Source organism: Onychostruthus taczanowskii, unplaced genomic scaffold, assembly GCF_017590055.1.
Source record: "Onychostruthus taczanowskii isolate IOZ18803 unplaced genomic scaffold, ASM1759005v1 scaffold197, whole genome shotgun sequence".
NCBI lineage: Eukaryota > Metazoa > Chordata > Aves > Passeriformes > Passeridae > Onychostruthus > Onychostruthus taczanowskii.
The window spans coordinates 565,166-577,931 of NW_024499206.1; the positions used below are offsets into that span (position 1 = coordinate 565,166).

Below are 12,766 nucleotides of genomic sequence, written 5' to 3' on the forward strand. Positions count from 1 at the left end.
TCGGCGGCCGCTGCTTCCCGAATTTCCGCGCGGGGGGAGCTGGAAGCTGCTCCTGGCCGGACGCTGGTGGGGGGAAGCTCTGAGAGCTCTTAAATAAACAGAAAAGAACGAAAAAAATCCAAAAAAAAAAAAAAAAAAAAAAAAAAGGGGGGGGGGGGGAAGGGGGAAATGAAAGGGGGGGAAAAAGTGGGGAGGGGGGGGACCAAACCAACAGAGATCCAGAGGGGAGGGAAAAACAGGAGAAAAGGAGGGAAAAAAGAGAGAGAGAGAAACAGAAAGTGGCTGGTTGGCCATGGCGGAGAGGAGGGGACACACACGTCGGGCCGAGGCGCGGCACAGGCGACACAACAAAAGTTCTTTTGGCGGAGCGGAGGCGACAAAAACATGGATCGAACAGAAAGAGGAGGGGACAGAGGTGGCGGATTCCCTCCAGAGCGCCTCAAGGAGAAGCCAAGTCCCAGGGAGGAAGAGGAGCCCGAGGAAGAGAGGAGGAGCCGGGCGGAGCTGGCAGGGGCGCTCAGAATGAGATGGAGGAGTTCCTGGCCCCAAAGGAAGTCAATACGGGGATGGATGTTCTGCCAGCTGCGGGCTTTTCTGAGACCGTGGGGGAGGTCTCACTGGCCTCTTTAGATGGTCTAGTGGCCTGGAAAGAAAAGCAAGATTCAAGGAGGACGAGGAGGAGGAGAAAGGGGCGGAAAGTCCAAAGAAAAATAAAAGAGAAAGCTTTAAAAAAAAAAAAAAAAAAAAAAAAAAAAAAAAAAAAAAAAAAAAAAAAAAAAAAAAAAAAAAAAAAAAAAAAAAAAAAAAAAAGAGGAAAAAACCAACAGGAACAAGGACAGGAAAAACCCAAAAACAACCGAGAAAAAAAAAAAAAAAAAAAAAAAAAAAAAAAAAAAAAAAAAAAAAAAAAAAAAAAAAAAAAAAAAAAAAAAAAAAAAAAAAAAAAGAGGAAAAAACCAACAGGAACAAGGACAGGAAAAACCCAAAAACAACCGAGAAGCAAAGGGAGCTCGTTCAGAAGCAGCACTGAGTCAGGCCTGAGGTCAAGCAGTGGAAAAGGGCCACCACAGAGAGCGCGACAAGAGCGGGTCCCACGCGTCACTGCAGGGGCGGGGGACGACCCGCGAGGAGAGGACGGACGGACGGACGGACGGACGGACGGGCACGCGGACACACAGGCACACACAGCCGGGGGGGCACAGGGGACACGGGGGAGGCACAGGGGGGACAAGAAGGGCAGCGTTAGAGCGGGCACAGCCCCCGGGGCGGCGCCCGGGGGTGGCCGTGCCCACCCTGTCCCTGTCCCTGTCCCCGCCGTGCCAGGGGGGCACGGGCACGGCCCGGCCCGGCTCGGGAATGACGCCGAGAATCCCCCAGGGATGAGGAGAGGGATCCGGGATCCTCCGGCCCCGCCGCGCCCCCAGTGAGGGAGGAGGGGGTGGGGGGACACCCCCAAATCCTGCACGGGGACAAAAGTGACACGGAAAAGTCCTGCTGAGGCCACCCCAGCGAGGGCCACGGGGGACTGAGGTGTCACCAAGGTGGTGACACGGAACAGCCGGGGCTGGGCTGCTGGGTGGCCCCCAGGGGAGGGGACCTGGTGGTCCCACGGGGTCAGGAGATGCTTCCCAGCCCCTCAGGTTTGTCCGGAGCAGGGGGAACACAGAGGGAACCCCCTGCCCCCCCCCGATTCCATGGTGAACCCAGAGGGAACCCCCTGCCCCCCCCGATTCCATGGGGAACCCAGAGGGAACCCCCTGCCCCCCCCGATTCCATGGGGAATCCAGAGGGAACCCCCCGCCCCCCTGATTCCATGGGGTGGGACAACCTCGCACACCAGAGGGGACACTCAGGGACACCCCGAGCTCAAGGACCTCAAAAACCCCCCAAAAACCTCAAAAAACCACAAAAAACCTCCAAAAACCACAAAAAATCCTCCAACCCCCTCCTCCCTGGGGAGGTTTTCCCACTGGGAACGGAGCAGCCGAGGGGGGTTTGACCCTTTTTGCCCACAGGTGCCCGTTTTGCTCATTCCACGTTTTCCCCCCCAGGCCCCTGCTGCGAGCAGCCGGGAAATCCTTCGCTCCGTCCGGCGGGGTGAGGGAGGCACGAGGATGAGCAGAATCGGGTTTATTGCACGGTTTTTTGGGGGGGAAAAGGGGTCAAGACACAGAGCGGGGGGCCAGGTGAGCCCGCCCGTGCTGCTGCTGCCCAGCCGGGGGGAAAGGGGGGCTGGGACGGGGGGGACAGGTCAGCAGGGAGGGAGGGAGCGGGGCCACCCAAGTGGCCGTGATCCCCTGGGCTGTGGCCCGGGCCAGCCGGGAATGCACGGCCAGCACTGGGGTGACAGCAGGGACAGAGTGGGGGAGCCCCGGAGCTGCCCCCGGGGTGGGGAGGGGTCAGTGCTGGCTGCTGGGGATGCTCCATCCCACCCCAAAACGCTTCTCTTCCCGCTCACCCTGTCCCCACGGTGCCACCACCCCGCCTGGGACAGCCACAAGCTGCTTCTGTGGGTGCTCGGGGGAGGGGGGGTCCCGGCTCCCCAAAACCTCCCCAGGCAGGGAATCCCCATCCCCAGAGCTCAGGTGGCTCTGCCACGCTCATCAGCACGGCCAAGGAGGTGGCACTGTCCCCCGGGGCGAGGGGACAACGCCGGGGCTCAGCCAGCCCCTCGGGGTGACAGCCAGCGCTGGGGACAAGCGCGGCCGCAGCCTCGCCCCACAGCGAGGATGAGTTTGTGACTCTCTCGTGTCCCTGTCCCCCCCAGGGCGGGCACAGAGTGCGACAAGAGCCCCTCCCCACGGCCACCACCGCGTCCCCTTGTCCCCAAGCCGGCTCGGCCAAAGCCAAGGAGGCAGCGAGGAGGAGAGAACGCAGTCCCAAAACTCATCCCCCCGGGGCTGTGCCCGGCTCCGGCCGTGCCCGAGGGCGCTGCCAGGGCGGCGGGCAGCCCTGGGGCGGCCCTAGGGGTGCAGTACCTGCTGCTGGCCCTGGATCCGCATGTACTCCATGCGCTGCTTGATGTGCTTGCCCTTGTCGGGGCTGCCCTGCTGGCCCTGCTTCAGCCGCGACGCCGGATTCACCACCTTCATGGCCGGGATGGAGACGCCACCGCTCTGCCGGGACACAAAACCCGGAGGGAAAAGGGTTAAAATTGGCCGGCGGAGCCCCCGCGGCACCGCTGGGTGCCCGGAGCTGCGCCGCCGCTGCCGGCACAGCCCGTGGGGACGAGGCCAGGCCAGGAGCAGGTCACCGGCTGGCCCCGAGCTCCAAACCCCGCCGGACTTACCGGGAGGCACCCGGGAGGGAGTTTAGGGACACACGGCAAACACCGGGACACCGAGGGCGGGACAGGACAGCCCGCGGGGCCAAGAGAGAGGGAAAGAGGCGGCGGCAGGCAGAAGCAGATTCCAGGTGGGAACGGCGGCAGTGGGAGTGCAGAGGAGTTTATTCGCTGTGCACAGGTGAGGATACACAGGCGGCAGCGCCACACACCCCCGTGTCCCCTCCCGCTGGCCTCCTGCCTGTCCTGTTGCAGCCCAGGTTGGGGAATCCACGGCTCGGGAGAACCCCGGGATCCTCCCGGGGGGCACACGGGGAGTTCCCGCACCCCGCAGCACGAGGAAATCCCCCAAGGATGGAATATCCTCAGCTGGAAGGAGCCCGCGAGGATCGCCAGAGAAATCCCAGCCCTGGGGAGCCCCACAAGCGCCTGTGCCACACCGTCCCCAGCATTCCAGCACTGGGAATGCTCAGAATCCCTGGAATGCGGCACCAGCCCCGCCTGCCCTGCTCTGCTTTAGGGCTGAGCCATCACAGCCTCTCCCGCCTGACCCTGAGCCTGGCTTTGCCCAGCCCCAGCCAGAAATCCATCCCGCAGCTCCACTTCCCGTTTCCCGGGAAAACAAACTGGGAAAATTGCAGCTACAGCCCCGCTGAGCCGGGAGAGCCCCCCGAGGAGGGAGAGAACGGCTCCAAATGGAAAAGGAGATTTATTCCCCAGCGCTGACTGTTAATAAAGGAGCAGGTTGTCGTCGCAGCAGAGCTCAGGGCATTTTTCCCCTCCCTATTTTTTTTTTTCCCAGATATTCAGCTGGATTCCAGCAGAAAGCAATTTGGGATGGCTTCAGGGAGCTCGTGGTTTAATTGGGAGAAACATCTGCCAGGCTCCGGCTGCTGCTCGGTAGGAGAGGGATTTTATGGAAAATGGTGAAACTGAGAGCGGTGCTACGGCACCCAGCCCCGGCCGACCCTGTGGGATCCTCTTGGACCCTGTGGGATGCTTGTGGATCCCACAGGATCCCACGGGATGCTGCTGGACCCCGTGGGATGATCTTGGACCCCACAGGATGCTCTTGGATCCCGTGGGATGCCCATCCTGGACCCGGTGCTTCAAAATCCTGCCAGGGCAGAAGAATCCCCCTCATCCAGGCTGCAATTCCAGGACGGGATCAGCCAGCACCACCCGGCACCGTGTCCCTTCCAGCTCCTGCCTCGCTCACTCCTGCCCTTCCCAAAGCCCTCCAGGTGTCAGGGAGAAGAGGAAGATTCGTTCTGGCCCCCGGCTCTGCCTGGAGGTGGAGTCACAGAGAGGGAGCAGGCAGAGGAAGAGACACCCGAGTGAATCCAGGGCAGAGCAGGGCACGGGGGAGAAGAGAAAATGAACCTGGGGAGCGCCGGGGGGCAGCTGCGGCTTGGGGAGCAGCGCTGGCTTGGTCCTGCTCGGAGAGGGGCTCTTGGCAGCGCCATCCCTGGCCTGGCTGAGGTCCAGCGCGGTGTCACCGTCGCAGCCTCCGTGCCCGAGGTCCCCCAGGCTCCTCGCGGCCCCCTGGGATCCCAGCGCGCCCTTGGGGAACGCGAACTCCACGGCGGGGTGGCTGCTGATCTCGCTGATGGTCATTTCCAGCTCGCGGATGGTTTCCTCCAGGCTGTCCAGTCTCTGGTAGGTGTCCTCGTAAATCTCCTTCTTGCCCGGGGCCGCGGGGCACAGGCGGCCTCTGCAGAGCCCCTCCGCCGCTCCGGGGTCGCCCCGGGCAGCCGGAGCCCCTCCGTCCCATCCCGGAGGTGCCGCGGCGAGGCTGGAGCGGGCCGGGATCCGCTCCAGGCGCGGCTGCTCCTCCCGGGAAGGTCCCGCTGCCCTCGGGGCGGGATCCGCGCCCGCGGGAACCCCGCGCTGCGCCCCCGGGCTCTCCTCCCTCCATGCGGCTTTGGGAGCCCCAGCCGAGTGTCCAGAAGCCAGCCTGGCTCCAGTCTGGGAGTCCCCACGGCCAGCGGGAATTTGGGGAATGATCCCGGCGCCCACGGAGGGCAGCGCGGCCGCCGCAGCCCCGGCACCGTCCCCGCGGCTCCGAGGAGGCTGCGCAGCCTCGGGACTTTGGGGACAAGCCTTGTCGCCGCCTCCCGGCCTGCCGGCAGCGCCCAGAGCCGCGTCGCCTCTTTGTCCCCCCATTTTATCCCTCGGCAAAGGCGGGGCTGCCAAGGGAAACGCCCGGGATGCGCTGCCGGGGGGCTGCGGGGCTGGAGGGGCTTCCTGTGCCAGCGGGGACTTTGGGGAGCTGCCAGGAGCCGCCACACGGCCTGCCCTTGTCCCCTCGGGTGGCAGCTGCCCTCCTGCTGCTGCGCTGCCCGGTGCCACCCACAGCTCCGGCTCGGCGTCGGGGGACGGCGGCTCCGACACCCACTCGGTGAGCACGATCTGGGGCAGGGAGAACGCCCGGCTGGCCGGGGCTGCCGGCGCCAGCGGCTCCTAGGTAGAGAATTCAGACAGGTTAGGGGCCAGGCGGCAGCGGGGCTTGCCTGGGGAGGCACCACAGGGCGCCACAAATTATTGGGGTCCCCCCGCGCCGGCGCTTCGGGGCACGGCAGAGTTCCAGGAGGGAGTTTGGGAAGGGAGAGGGGCTCAGCTCCCTCTGGCCCATCCCATATGGCCCAGCGGGATTCACGGCAGGGACAGGGGCTGGAGGGGATTGCTCAGCCCCCTCCTCCAGCCCTACATCCCACAGGGATCCAGAGCACGGACAGAGGATGGAAAGGGATGCTCAATTCCCTCCTGTCCAGCCCTACATCCCACAGGGATCCAGAGCAAAGACAGGGAATGTGGGGGAAGCTCAGCTCCCCCTTGTCCAGCCCTACATCCCACAGGGATCCAGAGCACGGACAGGGAATGTGGGGGAAGCTCAGCTCCCCCTTGTCCAGCCCTACATCCCACAGGGATCCAGAGCACGGACAGGGAATGTGGGGGAAGCTCAGCTCCCTCCTCCAGCCCTACATCCCACAGGAATCCAGAGCACGGACAGGGAATGTGGGGGAAGCTCAGCTCCCTCCTGTCCGGCCCCGACATCCCAGTGGAGCAAAAAACTTCAAATCCAAAAGCAAGCTGGTGTTTGTGCACCTCCCGAACACCTTTGGAAATCCGGCTGCCACCAGCAGAAATCCAGCTGGGATTTCTCTGTGCTGGTACAAACTGGGAGCACTGGTGTGAGCTCCAGTGGGGCTGAGCCATCCCAACCGAGCTGCCGAGGGGCACCCGACCCTTCCCACCCTGAGGGGCCGAAAATCCCCCAGAAAATGCTGCTGTTCCTGCCCCACTTCCCTGTTCCCGCCCTGAGGGACATCCCCGGGATCCTGCGGGACCCGAGCAGGGCAGGGGAGCTGGAGGATGCCCTGGCAGAGCCGGTGCCCCTGCAGCTGCCCCGAGCTGAGCACCAGCGCTGGGGAGGCCACGGAGCTCTGGGGCTGCAGCCGGGCCCATCCCAGCTCCGGAGCAGACGGACAGAGGGACAATCCAGCCCTGGGGTCCCCGGAGAGGGGGACACCCAGCGAGGTGCCAGACCCTCCCCAGGAGCTGCCGGGATGAGCCAGAGCTGCCCTGGCTGCTGGCATGGCAGGAGCCCCTGTCCTGCTCTTTGCCCCCCACCTGGGCATTCCCTGCTCCTTCCTGGAATTCCCTGCTCCATCCTGGAATTCCCTGCTCTGTCCTAGCATTCCCCGCTCAGTCCTGGAATTCCCTGCTCCATCCTGGTGTTCTCTGCTCCATCCTGGCTTTCCCTGCTCCGTCCCAGACCCTCTCCAGGCATTTTCCTCTTGCTCTTCCCACCCTGGGCATTCCCTGCTCCCTCCTGGGCATTCCCTGCTCCGTCCCAGCCGCTCTCCAGGCTCTCTCCACCCCAGAGCCCCGCACGGATCTCAGGATCGCTGGGATGGGGCCGGACCTGACTCCGGGCAGACCCCAACCACCGGACCCTGCCCCAAGCCCTCCCTTTCCGTGCACCCGGGGCGGGGTCTCCCCGCACCGCCCGCCCCCCGGGCCCCCGCCGCGCCGTGCCCGGGGCGGTGCCGGGCGGCCCGGGAGCCCCCGGGAGCCGCGGCCGTGGGTTAGTGCTGGCTCCGGTGCGCGTCAGTGCCGGCAGCGAGGCAGTGAGCACAGAAGGTGGCAATTAGTGGGTTAAACCAGAGAAAAGCAGCGGAGGTGAGCTGAGAGGAGGCAGAGGAGGAAGGTGAGAGCGCAGCCCCGTGGAGCCGTTACCTTCCATCCTTCGGCTGCCACCGCGGCTCCGTGGGGCCCCGGCTCGGAGTGGCGCGGGGACACGGCCTCGAGGGGCTCACAGCGGGGCTCGGGGAGGGAAGGGGAGGCTGAGCTCCGCTGAAACACCTGGGGAGTCAAACAGGGCCGTTGGAGGGAGCGAGGGGCAGCCTGGGCCCTGACAGGGGGGTGGCGGCTGGCAGGGGCAGAGCTGTCCCCCGAGCCGATGGCAGGGCCACCTGTCCCCTGTGCTGCTGGCAGAGTCAGCTGTCCCCATGCCAGCTGTGGCATCAGAGCCCTGGCCAGCAGAGTCACTGGGCTCCCAGCCAGGAGAGGCACTGGTCCTCAGCTGTCAGTGTCACTGCTGCCCTGGCCAGCAGGGTCACCTGTCCCCCAGCCAGCAGTGTCACCTGTCCCTTGGCCAGCAGTGTCACCTGTCCCCCAGCCAGCAGTGTCACCTGTCCCCTGGCCAGCAGGGTCACTGCTCTCCTGACCAGCAGTGTCACCCGTTCCCCTGGCCAGCAGTGTCACCTGTCCCCTGGCCAGCAGGGTCACTGGTCCAGTCTGGCAGCACCACTGGTCCAGTTCTCCTGCCTGCAGCAGCATCACCTGTCCCACACCTGCAGCATCACCTGTCCCCTGTGTCATCACCTGTCCCACACCTGCACCACGCCCAGTTCTCCTCCCTCCTGGAGGAAAAGTATCCAAGGAGAAACCAGCCAAGGAAAAACCATCCAAGAAAAAAACATCCAAGGGAAACCATCCAAGAAAAAAACATCCAAGAAAAACCACCACAGGGAAACCATCCAAGAAAAAACCAACCAAGAAATAACCACCCCCTCGCCACTGGAGAGGAGCAGAAGGAGCACCCAGCTGTGCATCTGGCCAGCAGTGTCACCTGTCCCCTGGCCAGCAGGGTCACTGGTCCAGTCTGGCAGCACCACTGGTCCAGTTCTCCTGCCTGCAGCAGCATCACCTGTCCCACACCTGCAGCATCACCTGTCCCCTGTGTCATCACCTGTCCCACACCTGCACCACGCCCAGTTCTCCTCCCTCCTGGAGGAAAAACATCCAAGGAAAAAACATCCAAGGAAAACCACCACAGGGAAACCATCCAAGAAAAAACCAACCAAGAAATAACCACCCCCTCGCCACTGGAGAGGAGCAGACGCAGCACCCAGCTGCGCAGCCCCTGTCCCTGGTGGTGCCACCTCTCTGTCCCCGCAGCCCCAGGAGGTGCCAGTGCCGGGGATGTCACACCCCGAACGCCGCGCCCCAAGCTGTCCCCGAGCAGAAGGGCGGTGTCACCTGCGGGGGGGTGTCACCTGTGGGCCGGTGTCACCTGCGGGGGGGTGTCACCTGTGGGCCGGTGTCACCTGTGGGCCGGTGTCACCTGCGGGGGGGTGTCACCTGCGGGGGGTGTCACCTGCGGGGCGGTGCCACCTGCGGGCGGGGCCCGGGGTCCCGCCCCCTCCCGCGCTCACCTCCAGCTCGGCGATGATCCGGTCCTCGTCGTCGTCGTCCTTGACGGCCGAGGCGATGATGGGCGGGGTGGAGGCGGGCCGGACCACCTCGGACACCGCCCGCCTCAGCTTCACCTGCGGCTTCGGCGTCTCCAGCTCCTCCGACTCCGCCTTCTGCCGGGGGGAGCGGGCCGTGAGGGCCGGGGGCACCGGGGGGCACCGGGGGGCACCGGGGAGGGGACACCGGGGGGCACCGGGAGACACCGGGAGGCACCGGGAGGCACCGGGGAGGGGGCACCGGGGGGCACCGGGGGACACCGGGGAGGGGTCACCGGGGAGCACCGGGGGACACCGGGGAGGGGGCACCGGGGGGCACCGGGAGACACCGGGAGGCACCGGGGGACACCGGGGAGGGGACACCGGGGGACACCGGGAGGCACCGGGGGACACCAGGGGACACCGGGAGGGGTCGCGCTGCCCATCCCAGCCCAGCGGCCATCCTCACCTTGATAAAGCCGGGCTCCTTCTTGCTGGTGACAATGACCTCGCCGCTGCGGGTCGTGGTCAGCCCGTGCGACGAGGGGAAGCTGCGGCGGGGCGGGGGAGGCGGCGGCGACTTGGAGGGTTTCTCGGTGCGGTACCGCGGCACCGTCAGCTCGTCTGGGCACAAAGGGGGCTCTGAGGGCACCGCGCCCGGCCCTGCCCCTCTCACCCAGCCCCCCGCCTCGGGGACAGCACCTCGCACCCCCAGCCTCGCCTCTGGAGGCGACCCCGACCCTCCCCACCCCGTACCTGAGCCCCGGCGGCCGTTGGGGTCCCCTTTGCCCCCCGATTTGGGGGTGTGCTGTGCCTTGGAGGGTTTGTGCTCGGGCGTGGAGGCGGCGCTGCCGCTGCCCGGGGTTTGTTTGTGCTTGGCGGCGAATTCCAGGTCGGGCGGGCGGGGTCCGGGGTCCCGCCCCCTCCCGCGCTCACCTCCAGCTCGGCGATGATCCGGTCCTCGTCGTCGTCGTCCTTGACGGCCGAGGCGATGATGGGCGGGGTGGAGGCGGGCCGGACCACCTCGGACACCGCCCGCCTCAGCTTCACCTGCGGCTTCGGCGTCTCCAGCTCCTCCGACTCCGCCTTCTGCCGGGGGGAGCGGGCCGTGAGGGCCGGGGGCACCGGGGGGCACCGGGGGGCACCGGGGAGGGGACACCGGGGGGCACCGGGAGACACCGGGGAGGGGGCACCGGGAGGCACCGGGGGACACCAGGGGACACCGGGAGGGGTCGCGCTGCCCATCCCAGCCCAGCGGCCATCCTCACCTTGATAAAGCCGGGCTCCTTCTTGCTGGTGACAATGACCTCGCCGCTGCGGGTCGTGGTCAGCCCGTGCGACGAGGGGAAGCTGCGGCGGGGCGGGGGAGGCGGCGGCGACTTGGAGGGTTTCTCGGTGCGGTACCGCGGCACCGTCAGCTCGTCTGGGCACAAAGGGGGCTCTGAGGGCACCGCGCCCGGCCCTGCCCCTCTCACCCAGCCCCCCGCCTCGGGGACAGCACCTCGCACCCCCGGCCTCGCCTCTGGAGGCGACCCCGACCCTCCCCACCCCGTACCTGAGCCCCGGCGGCCGTTGGGGTCCCCTTTGCCCCCCGATTTGGGGGTGTGCTGTGCCTTGGAGGGTTTGTGCTCGGGCGTGGAGGCGGCGCTGCCGCTGCCCGGGGTTTGTTTGTGCTTGGCGGCGAATTCCAGGTCGGGGATGGCCTTCATGAGCTCGGCCTGGGTCTCCTCCAGGAGCCGGTTGATGTCCTTGGCGCTGTACTGGGTGAGCGCCGCCCGCTTCTCTTCCCAGTCGCGCTCGGCCGCCTGCGGACACAGAGCCCGCTCCAGCCCCGGCACGGCGGGACCCCACAGCCCCCGGCACCCCCAGGCCCGCTGCGAGGAGCTGGGGGGCGGATTTCTACCCCAAATTTCACAGAATTCACAGAATCCCCGGGTTGGAAGAGACCTCCAAGACGATCGAGTCCAACCCAGCCCCAGCACCTCAATAAACCCTGGCACCCAGTGCCACATCCAGCCTTGGTTAAACTCCTCCAGGGCTGTGCCCACCAGTCCCTCTTTCTGTGAAGGATTATTTCCTGATGCTCAGCCTAAACTGCCCCCGGCACAGCTGGAGGCTGTGTCCTCTTCTCCTGGTGGCCACTCCAGAGGAAATGACCTTGTGGGAATGGTGCGAGCACAAAGAACAGAACGGAATTCCCAGGTTGGAAGAGATCCCCAAGATCATCGAGTCCAACCCAGCCCCAGCACCTCAACTAACCCTGGCACCCAGTGCCAATCCAGGCTTTGTTAAACACACCCCGGGATGGGGACTGCACCCTTCCCCAGGCAGCCATTCCAGAACTTTATCACCCGTGCTGTAAAGAACTTTTTCCTGATATCCAGCCTGAATTTCCTTGGCACAGCTGGAGGCTGAGTGCTCTGGCTCTGTCAGTGCTGCCTGCAGACAGAGCCCAGCCCCAGGTGAGCACAGGCGCCTTCCAGGAGCTGTGCAGAGCGATGAGGGCCCCCCCGAGTCTCCTTTTGTCCAGGTGAGCACCCCCAGCTCTCATCCCACCCCACCCCTGCAGCAGAAGCTCCACCGAGGAGCAGCAGGGCAGGCACCGCTCCCCTTCCCATTTTCACCTTCCCAGACCCTCCGGAGGAGCCCCCCCCGAGCTGAGCCCCCCCCGGCCGGGCTCTCACCTCCACGGACACGGCTTTGTCCGCGCTCTTCTTGCTGGGGGTCTCGGGCCCCGTCTGCGTCTTGGCGGGCACCATCTCCGGGGCTCGCGAGGGGTTATTGCTCTTGCCGGGGTGGCTCTGGGGCTGGGGGGCGAAGCCCAGGGGCTCGGGGGTGCCCGTCAGGTGGTGCAGGCTCACGGGAGGGCTGGTGGGCATCTCCAGCTCCAGCCCCTTGCCGAAATCCGTCTCCGGGGCCACCTTCTTGGGCGACTGGCTCAGGCTGCTGGGCGAGCTCCACACGCCCTCGTCCACTTGTCTAGGGCAGAGCGGGGGCACTGAGGGGCCGTGGGGCGCGGGGGGGGCACAAAATCCTGATTTCCTGAAGGCTGAGGTGCCCTGCGTTGGGCTTGGTGCTGGTTTTGGGGGGGCTGTCCACCCTCTCGAGCCCGGCAGGCAATGGGATCCCCCCAAACCTTCCCCTGCTCCAGATCTGGGCGGATGCGCCCTTGGGATTGAGGATTTATTCGGGATGAGGGCGCTGCAGGATCCTACAGGCTCGGTTCTCTGGAAAACCGGGCTAGAGCAGAGCCCGGGGCCAACCCAGAGGGCAGCCGGGCTGGAATGTCGCTAATGGGATCCTAATGGGATCCTAATGGGATCCTAATGGGATCGGGCACTGAAATCCGCCCAGCTCCAGGAGAGGACTTTCCTCTGGGAGAGGATTTTTCCACCACAGAACAGCTCCCTCTCCTCGGGAAAGAGCTTTCTGCTCACGCCAAGGGCTGTGCGCCCATCCTGATGTCAAATCCTGCTTTATTCCCGAGGAAAAATGAGGCTTTTATCAAAAGAGAGGGTCCCACCCAAACCTGGAAAGGACCGAGAGTGTTTTTGGGGTCCTTCAGCAGAAAAACGAGGCTTTTACCAAAAAGGGTTCCCGCCCACTCCTGGAGAGGGCCATGAGGGTGTTTTTGGGGTTCTTTAGCAGAAAAATGAGGCTTTTATGAAAAGAGGGAGTCCCTGGAAAGGACCGAGGGTATTTTTGGGGCCCTTCAGCAGAAAATGATCATTTTATGCACAGCCCT

General features: G+C 65.1%; 1 protein-coding gene across 1 annotated transcript in view; it reads right to left on the reverse strand.

Moving 5' to 3' along the window:
• Positions 1-252: 252 nt before the first annotated feature.
• The window catches only part of SRCIN1 (SRC kinase signaling inhibitor 1), a 51,205-nt gene continuing 38,691 nt past the window's right edge, over positions 253-12,766 (reverse strand). Inside the window, exons 15-22 of the mRNA XM_041402348.1 lie at positions 11,706-12,000; positions 10,577-10,826; positions 10,290-10,444; positions 9,958-10,110; positions 7,526-7,651; positions 4,667-5,746; positions 2,979-3,116; positions 253-643 (exon numbers count right to left, since the gene is read on the reverse strand). Of these exons, the coding sequence (XP_041258282.1) occupies positions 518-643; positions 2,979-3,116; positions 4,667-5,746; positions 7,526-7,651; positions 9,958-10,110; positions 10,290-10,444; positions 10,577-10,826; positions 11,706-12,000 (2,323 nt within the window). The 3' untranslated portion in view covers positions 253-517. The remainder of the gene's footprint in view (positions 644-2,978; positions 3,117-4,666; positions 5,747-7,525; positions 7,652-9,957; positions 10,111-10,289; positions 10,445-10,576; positions 10,827-11,705; positions 12,001-12,766) is intronic.